Here is a 20,203-nt window from a genome sequence, read left to right as displayed (position 1 = left end):
TGTCAGAGAGAGCACACACAAGAAGGAGAGCAGAGGGAGAGGGAGAAGCAGGCTCCCCAATGAGCAAGGAGCCCAATGTTGACTCCAGCCCAGGACCTGAGCTGAAGACAGGTGCTTAACAGGTGCTTAACTCACTGAGCCACCCAGGCACCCCACATGAGCCCCTCTGCTGCAGACTCTGGAGTTGGTAGTTTATGCAAATCTGCTGATTTTATCCCTCCCACCAAACCTGGATTGGCCTGTGCAGCCAGCCATCAGGGCCTCCTGGCCCCTCAGCAAACCTTTCATGTCCCTATTTCCAAAACCCAGTCTCCTCCCCATAGTCGTGGGTCCCCCGCACTTGCTCCAAACCTATGATTTCAACGAGTGGCAAATTTTTGCCATTAACAAAAACGAGAAGAAAACTTCTTTCTGGCATTTTGTTGACGGAGTTGGGATGAGGGCAGCGTAGAATTCCTAACCCCAAGCTCTGCTATTTTTTTGCACCATCGCGGGTAAGGGGAACTTCACCTGGACCTTAGGAACAAAGTAGCAAACTGAAGGTGTGTTTCCCATTGCTCTTAGAAAAGAAAGAGCTCCGCTGGTTCTGGGTCTGGCTCCAGGACTTCCCAGGCTTCAGCACCTCCTTACCCCAGGGGTCCACACAATCCAGCTCCTGTAGCGGGTGGGGGTCTGCTCTGCAAGCAGCAGGAAATGGGGCACGGGGGTGGGGGAAACGCTCACACCGAGACTCAGCGGGTGATCTGCAGAGGGCGCTCGGCCCCACCACACTCAGCCCTTTTCCCTGACAGCCTCGAGTGCCCAGAAAATTGCATTTTCAGGAAGTCACTTTCGGTTTTCAGTTTCGGTTTCCCAAAGACCTGAGCAGGAAGGAGCCGGAAGGAACAGCCTTGTGGGCGGCCGAACGCCTGCGGAGCGGGTAGCAGGAGCTCCCCAGCCCTTCAGCCTCTGGGGAAAGCCTAGAGAAGCCCAGAGAATCCAGCCGGGCCGGCCGCCTGGGCTGGTGGAGATGGCGTTCTTTGAGGTCCCGTCTTACACCCCTGCAGACACGCTGTCTGTCTTCGTGGAGCAGAACCTTCAGCCCGATCCGGACTGGAAGGAGGAGCTGAAGGATGCCTGGCAGAGAATAGAGCGTTTCTTTCGGGAACGCTGCTTCCGTGATGAGCTGGTTCTAGACCAGGAAGTCAGGGTGCTGAAGGTGGTGAAGGTGAGCTCCTGGGGACTTAAGATTGACTCTGATTCCCAGCCCGTGTGACCTGGAGACCGTGTGACCTTGGGGGAGGGGTCTTTTCGTCTCTGAGCTGCCCCCTCTTTGATCAGGATTTGTTACAAGGAAGAGACGTGATTAACTGTGGGAAAGTGCCTTTGAACTTTAACAAGTCTGATGGAGGAGGATGATCAGGAGGAGGAAATTATTTGGGATCCAGCTGATTGGGGGCGGGGGGCAGGTGGAATACGAATAATAGGTCTGATAAAGGGGCCGCTTTTGTTTCTTGTTGAAGAAAACCTGTTGGGGTACCTGGGTGGCTCGGAGGGTTAAGCGTGGGACTCTCGGTTGATGCTCAGGTCCTGATCTCAGGAAGGGGGAGATGGGGAGATAAGAGCCCCACCGGGAATCCACTCTCAGCGTGGAATCCTTCCTCCCTCCCCCTCTCATCTCCCTTCATGGTGCTTTCCCTCTGGTGCTCTCTTGCTCTAAAATAAAATCTTCTTATTTTAAACCTACTGTACCCTCCAAGTTATAATCTGTATTTTTCTCCTAAAATGGTACTATATGTACATAGTTATGCTAGAATATACCTAGCAATTGTGAGTACTTCATGGGTTAAAAGGGATTTTTAGGAGCTGACCACATAATTCAACGTTTAACAAATCACCTGTAACGTTTTGCAGGCGAGGTAAACACAACACCAGGCCAGGAAGGCACAAGGCAAGATTTATTAAAGGCACTCTCCAGGGAAGTTTCAAGGCTCAGGAGAAGGGCAGCCAGGAAAGTCCCTCTGGGAGGAGGTGGGCACCCTCGGGCGAGGTTCCGCTACTCTGGAAAGGGGAGTCGGGAAATCGGTGGGTATCCTTTATCCGGCCAAGGCTGGGCATGGGCTCACATCCATGTATGGTAAGGTATTTGGTGATCGGAGGGTATGGGGTGGGGGCTCCTGATACTCCTGTTTCCTGCATAGGTATTGGGTTACCTGTGGAGAAGTGACCTGGGCATACATCCTTTTGGCGGGAGAGTCAAGGGTTAAGGGGCGGGGGCTGGAAGATGGCGGCCCCGGGGCGGTCATTTCTATTGTTCCTCCTGCTTTCCTGGAGCCAGAACCCAACATCACCCTAAATCAAAATTGCTTTAATCATCCTCTAGATTTTGCTAATTTTGCTAAATGAAAGATATCTGTTAACCTACAAAAAAAAAATTTAACAACCAGTTACTTTATAACAAAGAATGGCAACTCAGCACAAGCCCCTTAGGGCATGACCGTAGGCAAGTCCAACACACAAAGGAGAGGAATTTAGGGAGAAGGAAGAGGAAGGTGCAGGAGTTGTTTTGAAGGGAAGTCCAGTCAGAGTAATGAGACTTTCTCATTGGCTGAGTTGCAGGGTAAATTTCTTATAGAAAATGCATTGTACATGATTTCCTGTTGGGGCCTGCAATTGATGTTTCTTTCCTGTTTACAGTTCTGTTGTGGTCTGCATGGATAATTCCTATAATTGGCGTTGGTACCTCTCCCCCTGATGACCTCCCCCTCTGGCCTCAGACTCCGTTTTGTGAAGCTTCCCTTAATTTTCATGTATCTAATTACTTTTTAAAAAAGCGTTTTGTCATTTATTTGTCAGAGAGAGAGCACATACAAGCAGGGGAACAGCAGGCAGAGGGAGAAGCAGGCTCCCTGCAGAGCAGGGAAGCCCTATTCAGGACTCAATTCCCAGACCCTGGGAATCATGACCTGAGCTGAATGCAGACGCCCAACCGACTGAACCACCCAGGCGTCCCATGAATCTAATCAAGCTTAATCTAAATCAAGCTTCACCTGGGGGTGGTATTGTTAGGAGGAGCTGATTGGACACTTAGGTAATCAGGGCCAGGGTCCCCAACAAGAAAACAGGGAGCGGGGACAGCTAAGACAAAACCCCACCAGCATCCTGTTTCACAGCATAGACAAGACCACAGTGGCATCCTGTCTAGCAGCCTCTGTAGGAGTGACTCTTACAGAATATCCTGAAACAAAACAATTAACCACAAAACGTGGGTCACTATCACAAGCTGAGACAGTTGGTTTTCCAAATGTCAGCCCAAATGAGCAGCAACACGGGAACAATAACCCGATAGGTATGATGAGGGAGCAGGAGGCTGGCTGAGGACAAAGCAAGAGCTGGTGCATTGCACACCCCCCTTCCATCCGCTCCCCTCCATAGGTGTAGCATTCCTCAGGCACCCCTGACTGCCATAAAATGATAAATAGTTAACTTGCTGAGATCACAGTCCTGCAAGACAGGAGTCTCCCTTGGTTTGCAAATGTCCTTGAGATTACAACAAAGAAGTTACCTTATCAATAGCCCAATTTCTAAAGACACAGAACTCAGTTCCTCAAGCCCTAATGTCACCCTCCCCTCCATAAAAAACCGAAGGAGGTGGAAGTAGAAGGAAAAGTAAATAAAGTTAAATTTCTTCTAAACCTAAATCTCATTAACAAGGATGCTTGATAGCAGGAATGTAACATTCCACCAGACTTCCAATTGTCTTTACTTGATAGCAACTAAGCCTTCAATATCCTCATAGTATTCTTTGCCCCAATAGCCCTTCTGAACACCCCTTTGTCCTCACCTACCCAACTCCTGTGTATATAACCAACCACTCCTCACAACCCGGGGCAGCTGCATCTCTGCCTGCCCACGGGCCCTGTCCCCGTGCTTTAATAAATCACCTTTTGCACCAACAACGTCTTAAGAATTCTTTCTTTAGTCGTCGGCTCCGAACCTCCTCACCCCACCGAACCTGACTTGGGTTCTGGGACTTCATCAGGTAGACGGGGGCATGATCAAAGCTTGGACTGGTACACCTCCATAGCCAATCCACAGGGGGCCCACACTCCAGCTGTTCAAGATAGTCCTGTAATAGGGCTCTCTGCTCAGCAGGGAGCCTGCTTCTCCTCATCTCTCTCTCTGTCTGTCTCTCTGCCTATTTGTGATCTCTCTCTCTGTCAAATAAATAAATAAAATCTTTAAAAAAAAAAGATAGTCCTGCAAAAGAGTTAATAAAAACCCCTGGATAGGAAAGCCAAAATGGCAACCCTCTGGAGTCCCCTCCATTGCCAGGAGCTTTATTCTAACATTCAATAAACTTTGCTTTGCTGCCCACCACTCTGTCAGGTCTACCTCTTCATTCTTCCAAGCAGCAGGACCAAGAACCGCAGGACTAGGAGGACAAAAATCCTCTAACACTGTGGCTGCCAAAAGAAGGATGTGCAGCCTTAAAGATCTTTAGAGTGTTGTTTTGTTGTTGTTGTTGTTGTTGTTGTTGTTTGTTTTTTAGAGAGAGCAGCAGGGCTCAATCCCATGACCCTGAGATGACTCGAGCCAAAATCAACAGTCAGTTACCCAACTGACTAAGTCACCCAGGCGCCCCCAAAGAATCTTTAAATACAGAGTTGAAGCCAAAGATTCAAGAGTGCGATCAGCAAAGCAGGAGCTTCCAAATGGAATTTCAAGAAATAAAGGCTACTATAGTTGCTTAAAAAATACAAACTTTGCATTTCTGGGCTCTGATTCTTCCAAATATCTGAACTCCCTGGAGTGATTGTGATGCATGCTTTCTGCTGTAGGCCTCCTTGAGCTTCTTTGATTTCAGGACCTAACACCAAAAAAGGAACGTATGTTAAATTTATTCTATGGATTTAAAAGTGTTGTGTTTCCATTGGATACCTGCCATTTGTGTTACTTCAAATACCCATGACTTGAAGTTCCCATTCTCTCCTTTATGGGTAATGTCAAGTGAAGACTGTTTGGAGAAGAAGAAAAAAAAAATCACTTCTCCTTTTCTCTTGTTCTCTCAATGATCTTTATTTCTAGAAGCTTAAATACTCCTGCAGTAGCTATGTCCAACTATTATGAGCAAGATCAACAATGCCTAGAGCCAATTTTTTTAAATTTTTTTAGATTTCATTTATTTATTTGAGAGAGAGTATGAGAGAACATGAGAAGGGAGAAGGTCAGAGGGAGAAGCAGACTCCCTGTGGAACAGGGAGCCTGCTGCGGGGCTCAATCCTGAGACTCCAGGGCCATGACCTGAGCCAAAGGCAGCTGCCCAACCAACTGAGCCATGCAGGTGTCCCAAGCCAAATATTTAAACACCATATTTGGATAAATATTGGTAAACCAGCAATAGCATAAAGGACACATTTGTAATGAACATTTCTGTTTCTATATGAGGAGGAAGGAAGAGATTACATTGTGCATTGTACGTAACAGTTCTTTCTCTCTGCCTTTCTGGAACTTGTTAAGTGCTAGATTTTCTAAGTTGCATCTAATTTCCCTGGTTTCATTTATCTCTATTGCGGTGAGAGTTCTGGAATTAATTCTTGAGTTCGATGTACTGATTTCACAGATTTCCTACCATGAGTGGCCTGGAGAGTCTTCTAGGACCAGAAGTAACTTTTGCAAAGACATCTGGCCATGTCTGATCACTGCCACCCCACTGACATCCATATGCTTTCTTTTTCTACTATTGTTTTTCCCCAGGTCAAGGAACCTGGTACCAAAGTTAAGATTACATAGGAATCTGGGGTCCAAATTGCCTCATGATTTTTGAAAATTACACTAGTAATTTCTGGTGCCAGCCAAGAGGAAGTAAGGCTCTTACAAACTGCCTCACAAATTATAGCTGAAACACTAGACAGACATAAAAAAGGATTTGAGAACTCTGTACAGTAAACAATAAGCAGACAGATGGGGGATGGAAGTCAAAACTCAAGGAACAACCTATAACAATGGGGATGATAGTGGAGCAAACTGGTAATATATGGAACAGCATGGTTGGATGTCAAAAGCACTGTGCTAAGGGAACCTGAGTGGCTCAGTTGAGCATCTGATTCTTGATCTCAGCTCAGGTCTTGAACTCAGGGTTGTGAGTTCAGGTCCTGCATTGGGCTCCACACTGGGTATGGAGCCTACTTAAAAGGGTTAGGGTGCCTGGGTGGCTCGGTCCTTAAGGGTATGCTTTTGGCTTGGGCCATGATCCCAAGTTGCTAGGATCGAGCCGCACATCAGGCTCCCTGCTTGGTGGGAAGCTTGCTTCTCCCTCTCCCACTCCCCCTGCTTGTGTTTCCTCTTTCACTCTCTCTGTCAAATAAATAAATAAAATCTTCCAAAAAAATATTTATTTTGCTTAAGGATTACCTAAAATTAATTTTGTACCCTTCCTGAATACTTTCCTAATGAAGTTTAACATATGAAAAAATGTGTACAAATCATAAAGGTACAGCCTGATGAATTTTCCTAATGAATTCCCAAGTGTAACCAGCATGCATATCAAAAGATGAATGTTCCCCTCTCTTTCTTACCAGAGACAACTGATCATAGCCCAAGTTTTAACAACATAGATTAGTCTCAACTGTTCTTGAATTTTGTATAAATGCAATCATATAGTATGCACTTTTTTGTCCTTTTTTACTCATCTTTTTTTTTTAAGATTTCATGTTTAAGTCACCTCCACACCCAGTGTGGGGCTCGAACTCACAACCCCAAGAACAAGAATTGCATGCTCCACTGACTGAGCCAGCCAGGCCATCCCAGTTTGTCTTGTTTTAATATAACAGTGATCCCTCCTTAATTTTATTAAAGATTTCATGAAATGTTTAAAAATGGGCAGCAGACCCATCCACAAAGATCTGACAGGCCAGAAAGGACTGGCATGATACACTCAGAATACTAATTGGAAAATTAAAAAACAAAAACAAAAACATGCAGCCAAGAGTCCTTTTTCCAGCTAGGATGTCATTCAGAGTGGAAGGAGAGATCAAAGCTTCCAGGATAAACAGAAACTAAAAGAAATTGTGATCACCAAACCAGCCCTACAAGAAATATTAAAAGGGATCCTTTAAGTGATGAGAGAGCACAAAAGTAACACAGACCAGAAAGAAACAGTAACTTTACAGATAATACAATGGCCCTAAATTTGTATCTTTCAATAGTTACTCTGAATATAAATGGGCCAAATAACCCAACCAAAAGACACAGGGTATCAGATTGGGTAAAGAAGTAAGACCCATTGATAGGCTGTCTGCAAGAGAGACATTTTATTGTTTTTAAAGGGTTTTATTTATTTCTTTGACAGCACAAGGGGGAGCAGCAGGCAGAGGGAGAGGGAGAAGCAGACTCCCCACAGAGCAGGGAGCCCAACCCAGGGCTCAATCCCAGAGCTCTGGGATCATGACCTGAGCCAAAGGCAGACACTTAACCGAATGAGCCACCCAAGTACCTCAACAGACTCATTTTAGACCAAAGACACTTCAGACATAAAGTGAGGAGGTGGAAAACCATTTACCATGCTAATGGACGTTAGAAGAAAGCTGGGGTGGCAATCCTTATAACAGACAGATTAGATTTTAAACCAAAGACTATAAAAAGAGATGAGGAAGGACCCTATAACATAATTAAAGGGTCCACCCTACAAGAAGACCTAGTGATTGTAAATATCTATGCCCCTTATCCTGGGAGCAGACTGGTATATAAACCAATTCATAACAAAGTTAAAGAAGCACATTGATGATACAGTAATAGTAGAGGACTTTAACAACCCCCCCACACACACTGAAATGGACAGATCATCCAAGCAGAAGATCAACCAGGAAACAAGGGCCTTGAGTGGCACACTGGACCTGATGGACTTCACAGATATATCGAGAACATTCCACCCTAAAGCAACAGGATACACATTCTTCTCAAGTGCATATGGAACATTCTCCAGAGTAGATCACATCCTGGGCCACAAATCAGGCCTCAGGACAGTGGATGCATTTCTACACGTTTGAGAAAGAGGAAACAATTTCTGCTTTTCTTGTTGAGATTTCTTTTGACCAAATATTAGGAACATGTAGTTTTCTAGTTCATTCTCTGCAAGTGCATCAGCAGTAAGTGGGGGAAAGGACCAGGCAAGAAGAAGATCATTTGCAAGTGAAGTAAATAAAGGCAGGCAGGACTTTCCATCATTCTCAGTCCCCCTCTAATGGAGAAACTCCATCATCACCTTGCCCATGAATTTGGGTGTTTGTCCGTGACACCTAAATTCCTTTTCCAGCTTTTTTCTTATCCAGGAGGAAAGATTTACGATGTACCTTTCAAGGCTACAGCTGGGCCTCATTCTATGAACACGTATGCTACCAATGCACTAGGATTTCCAGTATCCTTCATATACGCACATGTACAGACACAATGTCCAAAAAATATGTTTGTGCCTACACACACAAAATGTATATACAAAATATATATGTTAAAGTCTGTCTGGCTAGGCCAGAGATGTCCAATAGAACTTTCCTAGTGATGGAAATGTTCTCTACATGTACCCCCCATCACTCTCTGTGGGTGGCTATTGAACACTTGGACGGAAGCTAGTATGGCTGAAAGACTGTATTTATAAATTTCGTTTCATTCAAATGTAATTAGCCACATGTGGCTCTTGGCTACCATATTGGACAGCATGGGTTTAGGCATCAAGCATCTCTGGAATAATACAGAAGAAGCTGGTAACTGTGGGTGCCTCTGCAGAAGGAGCTTAGGGCCTGAGGTACAGTGGAGTTTTGCCTTTCATTTATATCTTTGAATAGTTAATCATGCACTTAATTTGTCTAAACTAACAAAGAGATGTGGTCAGCAAAGGCCACCACATATGGAAGAGACCAAGGTCTCCTTTTGGCACCTATGTAAACAGCCTAACATGGGTGCCTCTGGCTTCACCCTGACCTCAAAGCTTCAGGCCCCAAGATAGGCGAAGCTTCAACATTAATTTCCTCCCCAGGGCGGCTCCTCTGGGAAGGGGACAACGCTGAACTACAGCTCTGATGTGGACTTGGTCTTGTTCTTGAGCTGCTTCTCCAGCTTCCAAGACCAGGCAGACCACCGCGAATTTGTCATCAACTTCATTAAGAAGAGACTGACCAAGTACAGCAGGAGCCTAGCCTACAGCATCACCATGGTCCCACGGAAAGAGACCACCAGGGTCCCCCGCTCGCTGTCCTTCCAGGTCCAGCTCAGGAAGAACAGTAAAGCCATTGGAGTGGATGTGCTTCCAGCCTATGATGCTCTGAGTAAAGACAATAATGGTTTGGGGCCCAAGAAACTAGAAGGGAGTCTTCACCAAACTGGTGTTGGGGGAGGTATAGGAAAGTAGAAACCAGGGGGGAGAGAGTAGAGTTCACTTTATCTGGGGGTGCTGCAACTCGAGCTGTATCTTGAAGTTAAGTCGTTCCATAAACGTATGTGCTACCATGCCCCATGCTGGAGAGAGAGGGGACTTTTCCCACCCAGCTCAAGGAGAGACTCCTCTGTGACCCTCTGGGAAACACCAGGATAAGAAAGCACTTCAAGGTCTTTGGAGTTAGGATTAGATTGGAATCATTTTAAAAACCGAACTCTTAATGTCTTTTAATTTTAGCTTAAGACTTACTAACTGTGATCTTGGGCAAGGTATCTAACACCTCTAAGACTCAATGTACCAACCTGTTAAATGGGATAGTATCAGGTTGAACCATAGGAAATTGACAATATTTGACCATGTTTGATCCACAAAGATGGTGCTCTTTATGGTTCCACTTAATTTTACCTACTTCATGGAGCTGTCCTAAGGCTCCGTGAGCTTAGCCCAGTGCCCAACACAGGGTAAAGTCTTTGGGCATTGTGAGTCATTTAAAATCTCTGTGACTTTTGAGGGGGCTACCAAACTCGGTAAGCCTCTACCTGTTTTGATGTAAAATAGGGAAAAGAATACAGGAGTGGGGATTCTGTGAGATCATTTATGAGTCCTCTCTACCTAGCAGTTTTTTCCCATCTTCTTGTCCTCAGATGGTGGATTTTCTTAAACCAGGTTCTTTTCTCTCCCAGAAAATTTTTGCCGAGACTCTAAACCATCACCGGAAATCTATGAAGACTTAATAACCAGTGGTGCCCCCCCTGGGGAATTCTCGCCCAGCTTCACAGAGTTGCAGCGGCACTTTGTGAAAAGTCGCCCTGTTAAGCTAAAGAACCTCTTGCGGATGGTGAAGTACTGGCACCAGCAGGTATGGGGCTCAGAGCGGGGTTGGGTGTGGGGCTTGGGTGCCAGGGCTGGGCGGCTCGGGCCTGGGAGGTGCTGGACTGGGAGATGCAGAGACAAGAGGGAGGGCAGGCGTATGCTAACTTTTTTTTTTTTTTTTTTAAGATTTGTTTATTTATTGGGGGAGGTGGAAAGAGAGAGCTGGGTGAAAAGCAGAGGGAGAAATAGACTCCCTACTGAGCAGGGAGCCTGACTTGGGCTCAATCCTGGGACTCCAGGATCATGACCTGAGCTGAAGGCAGAGGTTCAACTGACTGAGCCACCCAAGTGCTCCGCCAATGTGATTGTCCACAGACTTCAGACCTCAGGCATTTCATGTAACAGCAATGGGAAGAAAGCTGCTGTTTACTGAGCATTAATTGTCTTCTGAGTGCTCTGCATATTTTTTCTGTCTTTCCAGCAACCCTGTCATGTAGGCATTCTACATTAGCCCCATTTCAGGGATGAGAAAACTGAGGCTCAAGGGCTAAAGTTAGGCTGAGACACCAAGGTGCCTGACTATGCTAGGCTGGTTTTTATAATAATAACATTTAATAATAATAATAGTTTTCATAATAATAATCACTTTTTCTGATTATTTGAGCATTACATTGAACTTGTGAAAAATTCAAGTAATGCACGAAAAGAAGTATAAAAAGGAAGGTAAAATTCAGATGAAATGCCTGAAATGACACCAAAAATGTTTTTGGAGACTGTCCCTTCATTCCTCTCTCTTTGTTCACACTGCTATGCCCAGAGCTCACGTAAGTGGACCCACATGATGCCTTACTCTTTCTGTAGTTCACTCTTTGCAAACATGCATTTGCTTACTGACATTTGGAGTTGAACTTAGGGGAGTTAACGTGTTAATGTATTTTGCATCGTTTTCCATTGGGTATTTTGGGTTTTTTTTAATAAGTTGTGAGAGCTTTTTGTAAATTATGTAGATATTTACTGCTATTTCTCATGTATTACAATGTTTTCACCAATAGAGCACTCCTCTATGGCCCTTAATTAAAGTATCTCTGACAATATAATTTTTCTAATGTTTAAAATATACAAAGTTGGGGGGGGGGGAACCTGGGTGGCTCAGTCAGTTGAAGGACAGACTCCTGGTTTCAGCTCACATCACCATCTTGGCTCCTGGGATCCAGCCCCCAGTGGGACTCCGGGCTCAGCGGGGAGTCTGCTGGAGGATTCTGTCCCCCCTCACACCCCCACCGCTACTCTTCCCCATGCTCAGGCAATCTCTCTCTTTCTAAAATGAATTAAAAAATCATTAAATAAAATAAAATACACAAAGAAAGATGCCTGGTTGGCTCGTTTGGAAGAGTGTGCAACCCTCGATCTTAGGGTCATGGGTTCAAAGCCACACATGATTGTAGAGATTACTTAAAAACAGACACAAAGGGCGCCTGGGTGGCTCAGTGGGTTAAGCCGCTGCCTTCGGCTCAGGTCATGATCTCAGGGTCCTGGGATCGAGGCCCGAGTCAGGCTCTCTGCTCAGCGGGGAGCCTGCTTCCCTCTCTCTCTGCCTGCCTCTCTGTCTACTTGTGATCTCTCTGTCAAATAAATAAATAAATAAAATCCTTAAAAAAAAAAACAGACACAAAAATGGGTCTGACTTTTCTGGGTTGTAGGTTTTCTGTCTTGCCCACCGTGTGTAGGTGGTCTTCTAATTTTCTTCTACTATGTTTCACAAATTCTTTCACTCCATTTATAAACTATTTTGGTATTTGTTGCCACAGTGGGATCATCATTATTTTCTTCCAAATGGTGGGAAAATTGTGCTAGCATCATTTGTTGGGTTGTGCATTTTTTCCCATCTTCCATCACCCTTGTCAGTCTTTGTTAAGTTTTTTTAATCTACTGGGAACTAGTTCTGGGCTATCCATTCTGTTACACTTGGCTATTGCTTATTCTGACACCAAAAACATACTTTTTATGAGAAATATCTGAGAAAACAAATCCCAACCTCTCTATTTTTCTTTCTCACAATTTTCTTGGATTTCCTAAGCATTTATTCCTATATTTGAATCTTAAGATCATTTTTCTCCCACTAAAAAACTGGTGGGAGGGGCGCCTGGGTGGCTCAGTGGTTTGGGCTGCTGCCTTCAGCTCGGGTCATGATCTCAGGGTCCTGGGATCGAGCCCCGCATCGGGCTCCCTGCTCCGCAGGAAGCCTGCTTCCCTCTCTCTCTCTCTATCTCTGCCTGCCTCTCTGCCTACTTGTGATCTCTGTCTGTCAAATAAATAAATAAAATCTTAAAAAAAAAAAAAAAGAATAAAAAACTGGTGGGATTCAAATTGTAATTGCAATAAATTTCTAAATGAATTTTTGAGGAACTAAAAATTTCACACTCTTAACTCTTTTTCCATCTTTCCATTTGTTCTGGTTTTTGTGTTATGTTTTCAGTGTATCTATATGCTTTGTTTTCTTTAATTAGACCCTATATTCACCATACTGCATTGTCTCCCCCATCCCAACTCAAGAACATAGACTTGTGGGGCCTAAAATGTCCATGAGAGGCTTCAATTTCCCCTTTCATGGAAATTTTGCTGGCCATGGGACGTAATTCTTCTAGAGACCAAGCTTCTAGACCCACTTCAAATTTCATGGACTTGCTACATAGTCCAGATACAAAATGGAGTTGACAAAGTAGTTCTTTTCTGTATTATTTTTATTTATTTATTTTTAAGCAAGCTCTATACATGACAGGGTCTTGAACTTACAACCCTGAGATCAAGAGTACCATGCTCTATCTATTGAGCCAGCCTGGCATTCCTGAAGTTGACAAAATATTACTGGGATCTAGAAACAGAGAGAACTAGAAATTCTCAATTCCCAGGGTAGCATCTCATATTTATTTTCTCTCTCTCTCTCTCTCTCTCTCTCTCTCTGTCTCCCTTTCCCCCCAAACCCACAGAAATTGAAACCTAAATATCGAAATGCAGCATTGCCCCCAAAATATGCACTGGAGCTATTGACCATCTATGCCTGGGAAATAGGCACAAACCAAAGCGATAACTTCAGCCTGGATGAAGGGTATAGAGCTGTGATGGAACTCCTCATCAATTATCAAAACATCTGCATATATTGGACCAAGTACTATGATTTCCAAAATGAGACTGTCAGAATGTATGTCAAACAACGTTTGAAGGAACACAGGTGAGTATATTGGCATTATTTTCAGCTTCAAGGAACAGGAAACCCAACTCACACGCTTTTTTAAACAAAGGGAATTTATTGGTTTCTGTAACTGAGAAGCCCAAGGATAAATGAAGCTTCGGGTATGGTGTGATCCAGATGTTTGCTATTTCATTAGGGTTGCAGTCTGTGAAATCACTCAGCCCTGCCCTTCCCTGTGTTTTGCCTTTGAATTCAGGCGACCATCAGTTCCAGTCTCCTCATCTGCCCTCATCCCTTTCACTACAAGAGAGAGTGCCTTTGCCCTAGCGTTCTAAGCAGAGTCCCCGAGATTCACTCTGACCAGGCCAACTTAGGTTTAGCTTGCAGGGAGGCCTCCCTACAAGGAGGCCTTGCACGTCCTACAGACTTCAGTAACAGAGGCCAGAGTCCTAAGTGTGATGGAGATCTACTTCCCTTTCTCTCTCTCAGGCCAGTTATCCTGGACCCAGCTGATCCTACCAACAACCTGGGAAGCAAAAAGAGATGGGACCTGGTGGCCAGGGAGGCTGTTCGTGAACTGGAACAGGCCTGCTTCAGGACTGAAGACCCCAACCAGGCCTGGTACATACAGGTATGATCATCCCCATGCCAGCCCATGCCTCAGTCATGACCCAGTGCTGACCTCACTTCAGCACCCACCCCCCAGTGAACCCTCTCAGCTTCTGGCCACAGCACCTCTAAGACCCCAGGACAGGTAGCACCCCCCCCACACACCATGGAGATATCCCAGGCAACCAGCAAGTCTTCCCCTTCTGCTCTAAGTGTCTGGCCTCAGTTCTTTCATCTGTAAAATGGGCAGTTTCTTCCCTGCTCTGTAGCCACTGGAAAAATATAATCAAAGCCTTTCACATACATACCCTCTGTAGGGTAACATTTTCCCTATTATGCATTGTTGAAAGCTCAACTTCTTGCTGTCAAAAATGATTTAAGGGACACCTCACTGGCTCAGTCAAAAAGCATGCGACTCTTGATCTCAGGGTTGTGGATTTGAGCCCCATGTTGGGTGTAGAGATTACTAAAAATATTTAAATTAAGTTTTATTTTTAAAAAGAGAGAGATTTCAGAGATGTATCCAGAAACGATCAGTTAGGAGCGCTGGATTCCACTGCAGACAGCAACACCCCTAGTGTGCGACCCCCCCTTCCCCATTCACGGGTTTCCCCCACATGACCATGGCAGTCCTGGGTCTGAACACTATAGGAATCCAGGGTTCAAAGACCAGGAGGTGGCTATCAGCTCAACTGAGAGAGACCTTATTTCCCTAACCTGCTACTCCCCTAGAGATCTCATTGCCAGTCCCACATCTCGTAGCCTGCAGGGAAATCCTGTGGCTGGCCTCGAAGGCAGATCTGCAGCAGTTCCTCAGGCCTGAGAAGGACCTGCCACCCAGCCCTGGCCCACTGACAGGCATGTCCAGTGGACCAGGAGGCTCCCGCAAGGCAAGATTCATGGGACTGTCCTCCAGCTCTTGCTAAGAACCCTCCCCACCACCTTTTTTAATATTATCGTTTTGTGAAAAAGTAACACACATGTTTAGCAAATAATTTTAAAAATCACACTGTTGAAAAGAACACACAACTAAAGTAAGTTGCCTTCCCATCCCGATTCCCAGGCTCTAGGTACCGCCTTCTCCCCAACATCCATTTATCGATGTCCTGCATCTCCTTCTGTAGATAGATACGCCGCCCACACACTAGCATGCTCCTGTCTGACCGTAATCTAAATTTTTTGTGTTTTTGCTTTTATTTACTTAGACTATTCGGCTATTTATGTTACTCAATTAAATTATCAGAAAGGCAATTCCATATCCACACCTGTAGACCTAAAAGGGCTTGACCATGTAACACAATGTCCAAAGCAGGATATTTTTGAGCATGAAACGGGGTGATGCTAATTATGCCAGGACAAGGGACACACACTTGGACCAGACTTCGAGTCCCCCTGGATTAACAGCTATATCTTGATCCAATGGAGGAAAGTACCTTCTCTTTTGTGACCACTGCCCCACTGAAAGATTTTTAAGCTGCTTCCAGACTTTTGCTGTTACAGTGAATATCCTTGACCACCTCCATCTGTTAAATGATTTAACCTAGAGTAGCCCAAACACCTGTGTAGGTGTTAATGTTATCCCCATAGGACAGATAGGGACTCTGAACAGTTCCGCATAGGAGGAATGGTTACTTCAAGAACTGCTGCCGGTTGTTACTCTGATCAGGGTGAGTCAGAAGGCAAGTCAGGCGACTCAATGGTCAGGTAAGCCTAGGATGATCAGGTGTTCTGCTCTGCCTGGGACAGTTCCAGTTTATACCTGTTGGCTGAGAAAATTACCAATAGCACTTTCTCCTACTGTAAGTATCTTCGTAGGCAATCAGTCATATTGTCAGTGGGCAGGAAGGGGAGGATTTGGAGACAACAGCCATGACGGTGAGATGTCCTTATCTGGTCCTCCTTCCCTTCCAGCCAGCAAGGGATGTCCAGGTGACGGTGAAAAAGGCAGGAGAGGAGGCCTGGACATTCTCAGTGAACCCCTACAGTCCCATCTGGAAGATGAAAATAGAGATCAGGAGGATATGGGGCTTCGACGGGCAGCAGCGTCTCTCCTTCCAGGAGCCAGGTGGGGAGAGACAAATGCTCAGCAGCCGGAAGACACTAGCAGATTATGGGATCTTCTCTAAAGTGAACATCCGGGTACTGGAGACCTTCCCTCCTGAGATTCAGGCCTTCGTGAAGGACTCTAAAGGCCACAGCAAACCTTACGCCATCCACCCTGAGGACTCCATCCGTGACTTGAAAGAGAAGATTGAGGAAGCTGGGGGACTTTCTGTGGTGGATCAGATACTAAAATTCCAGAGTCGGACTCTGCGGAATCACCGCAGCCTCTCAGACCTGCAGATTAAAGACTGTGACACCATCCTACTCACGAGGAGAACCTGAGTGAGGATAGGATTAAGGTATAGGCAGGGAGAGATGCGGGTCCCTGGCTAGGCTCTGAGACTTGCAGAAGCACCAAGACAGAGTGAACAAGAGATAAGGGAACAGCCCCCTGACCTCAGATGGCCGATGGTTGGCAGTATTTTTCTTTGGTGGCTACAATGTATCATAGAAAATGAACAAACCTCAAAGAAGTATGTCATTAAAGGTGTTATCAATAGCCCATGCTCAAGCCAAGATGGCACCAGAAATTCAAGGCTATAAGTCACCCAGTCACTTCTCAATAAAAGGACAGACTACAAATCAGAGAAAGACAACTATCATTATGATCTCCCTGATATGAGGAAGTGGAGATGCAACATTGGGGGCTTGGGGGTAGGAAAAGAATAAATGAAACAAGGTGGGATCCGGAGGGAGACAAACCATAAGAGACTCTTAATCTCACAAGACAAACTGAGGGTGGGCGAGGGGAGGGAGGGGGAGGGAAGGGGGTGGGGTTATGGACACTGGGGAGGGTATGTGCTATGGTGAGTGCTGTGAAGTGTGTAAACCTGGCGATTCACAGACCTGTACCCGTGGGGCTAATAATACATTATATGTTTATTTAAAATTTTTTAAAAGTATATATTAAAAAGAAAAAAAGACAGACTACAAGCCCTCAGTGGCAACCACGTTGGGAGCCCTCACTCCTGAGAGCTTTTTCTGTACCCTTCCTAATAAAACTCTATTGCTTTACTCACCCTCCTTTGTTGGTGAGAGTCATTCTTCGACTTGGTGAGATAAGAACCTAGCTCCTCGATTCAAAGCCACAGGTCCCCAGGTCAGGCTGCACATGATGTAGATTTCTATGGTTCTGTTCCCTCACCTACCCCTTTCCACCCAGACCACTGTGATTTTCAGAAGCATAAGTATGAATGTACCCTTCCCTGCAGGAAGTCCTCCAATGGCTCCTATTACCTATTGAACAAAGTTTAAGTTCTTTGTCTTGGCATTCAAGGTCTTTGACAATTAAGTGATTGCTTGCTTCTCACTCTCTCCTCATCACTCTCAAAACACACCAGGTGAGCCCAAACTCTCGAAGCTCCAGAGCACCAAATTCTGGATCATGACACCGTGACCGATTCAACTATCCCTTTTCCCTCGTGTTTCTATCTGTCAACACTCAAAGCTCTAAGTCATCATTCTCCAAGTATGTACCCCAGACCAGCAGAATCAGCACACCACCTGGGAATGTCTTAGAAATGAAAATTCTCAGCAGCTATCCCGGATTTACCTGAGTCAGGTCCTCTGGTGATGGGGTTCAGCAGTCTGTGTCCAAACAAGTCTTCCAAGTAATTCTGGTGCATGCTCCAGTTGAGAACCATTGCTAGAAGCCCCCCACAGCCAACTTGGTCACTTCCTGCCCCCACACCCAATTCAGAATTCCATGAAAACACTTGGGACCCTCGTTGTGTTCTGTTGTTGGATCATTCGTCTCTCTAATCTAATGAGACTTGACAAGGGCCTTATTCCTGTGTCCCCATGGTCTAGAATGCTGTCTACCTGGCACACATGTTCAGCACGTGCTTGCTCAATAAACGAATGAACCAAAGAATGACTTTGAATTCTTCCCTCTTATCTTCCTGAGGGTCTCAGCCCAATGCTATTTTAGAAACCACATGGTAACTGCTGTCTCATTCCTTGAAATTGCCCAATCACCCATATGCGCTCCATGCCATAGTGTAAACCATAACAAGCTCCGACCCAATAGCTTCGCTCATCTGTCCAAACCTAATTGGACCCAGAGTGATCAGCTGACCTAGCATAGACTCCCATCTATTGGTTTTACTTAGCCTGATTTTGAGCCCTGGGGGGTGGGACCAAGTACCGCAGTTCCCAGTATAGCTAAATGAGCATGAATGTCTAAGCAGAAATGCAATCAGAGCAGAACTTCCCAAGGTCAAGTCTACGTATGAGTAAAAAGTCTTCCCTCTGCACAAAGAATGGAGCCATGCATAGCAAGAGAGAATCAAAAGCACTCACAGCCCCAGGGAGAGATGCTGCAGGGTGCTGTTAGACCAGCCTGTTTAAAAAAAATAAAATAAAATCCCCCCCATCATTAACCTAAATTGAATGAACTCCTACTCATTGAGTGAATGTGACTAGGTAGGGTATCTTTTTTGCCTCCAAAGCCTTGACTAAGATCTGCTTCTGCAGCTCAATAAAATTATTTATTTTCTATTACTTAGTAACTTAATAACTCCATGCCTTTGCCTGGCATTGACACCAAGAGTCTTTATCGACATGATGTCATTAGATTCCTGTCCTCACAACTGCCCGGGAACTTAGGTGGAGGAGTATGCTTAATACCTTCTCTCCCTTTTTACATATAGGAATACTGAGGTTAGGAAGTCTTCTACGCTGGCCCTTTCCTGTCTTAACCATCTCACTTAAGGACAATTCCATCCTTCCAGTTGCCAAACCAAAGCCTCGGAATGGTCCTTTGGTCCAGTCTTGGTCTCACACCATATTCTATCCATTAGCAAGATCTGTTTATATTCAAAATAGATGCAGGAACATGATGCAACATCTGGGGTTCATGCTTAAATAACACAGGAGAGGACACGTGGATGCAAGAATCACCGAATGCCATTTTGTTGCAGGATCGGAGGGTTCTTGTTTCACTGGGTTGAAGAATGAATCTTGCCAGACACAAAAGGGTCAAGGGAAGTGAAAGTTTATTAAGTGAAGGTGAGAGCAGAAAGGCAAGAAAAATGCTCTCTAGAGTGAGAGGGGTCCCTCATGGGTTTCCACTGAGGGTTTTCAGGGTGGGTCCTTTATTGAAAACTCAACCAGGAAGCTTGTGACCTTGAGTTTCTCGTGCCATCTTGGTTTGAGCAGGTGTTATTGGTAACACCCTTAATGACTCATTTCTTTGAGGTCTGGTAATTTTTCTGTGATTACACTGTAGCCACCAAAGAAAATGACTCCCTAACATCCGGGGCCGGTGGTCTGGTCTGTTCCCTTATCTCTTGTCCAGCCTCTCTTAGAGCCTCTGCCTGCCAGGAATAGTTTCAGAGCCTAGTCAGGGGCTCCCTATGCCTCCCTCCCTACACCTTAACCCTTTCCTTCCTCAGTTTGATCATTGTGGAAGCTGAATGATGGTTCACAGAGGTTCCTTTTGTTATTTCCACTTTTGTTTATGTTTGAAATTTTCCATAATAAAAAAATTAAATCGGGACGCCTGGGTGGCTCAGTTGGTTAAGCAGCTGCCTTCGGCTCAGGTCATGATCCCAGCGTCCTGGGATCGAGTCCCACATTGGGCTCCTTGCTTGGCAGGGAGCCTGCTTCTCCCTCTGCCTCTGTCTGCCTGTGCTCACTCTCCCCCCCCCTCTCTGATAAATAAATTTTAAAAAATCTTTAAAAAAAAAAATTAAATCAGGGGCACCTGGGTGGCTCAGTCAGTTAGGTGTCTGCCTTCCTCTCTGGTCATGATCCCAGCATCCTGGGATCAAGTCCTACTCAGTGGGAAGTCTGCTTCTCCTTCTACCACTGCCCCTCCCCCCAGCTCATGCTCTTTCTCTCTCTCTCTCTCTCTCTCTCTCTCAAATAAATAAATAAAATCTTTTTAAAAAATCATACAACTTCTCCCTACCTTCACTGCTACCATTCTGATCCAAGCAGCCAGATTCCCCTGTTGGGACTTTTTTTTTTTTTTTTAAGATTTTGATTTATTTATTTGAGAGAGAACGAGCATGAGGAGACAGGTAGGGGAAGGAGCAGAGAAGCAGATTCCCCCCACTGAGCAGCAAGCCTGACAT

At 45.2% G+C, this 20,203-nt stretch overlaps 1 protein-coding gene across 1 annotated transcript; it reads left to right on the top strand.

The window, feature by feature from the left end:
* Positions 1–781: 781 nt before the first annotated feature.
* On the top strand, positions 782–17,147 carry LOC132023247 (2'-5'-oligoadenylate synthase-like protein 2). Its single transcript, XM_059408605.1, has 6 exons — positions 782–1,207; positions 9,011–9,299; positions 10,093–10,268; positions 13,210–13,451; positions 13,902–14,043; positions 15,933–17,147. Exons 1-6 carry the CDS (start codon positions 1,010–1,012, stop codon positions 16,404–16,406), a joined length of 1,521 nt encoding a protein of 506 aa, XP_059264588.1. The 5' UTR covers positions 782–1,009; the 3' UTR covers positions 16,407–17,147.
* The last annotated feature ends 3,056 nt before the right edge of the window (positions 17,148–20,203 follow it).

This window comes from Mustela nigripes, chromosome 8 (assembly GCF_022355385.1).
Source record: "Mustela nigripes isolate SB6536 chromosome 8, MUSNIG.SB6536, whole genome shotgun sequence".
NCBI classification, from domain to species: domain Eukaryota; kingdom Metazoa; phylum Chordata; class Mammalia; order Carnivora; family Mustelidae; genus Mustela; species Mustela nigripes.
Note: the sequence above shows the minus strand (reverse complement) of the source record. Positions and strands in the feature narration are given on the sequence as shown.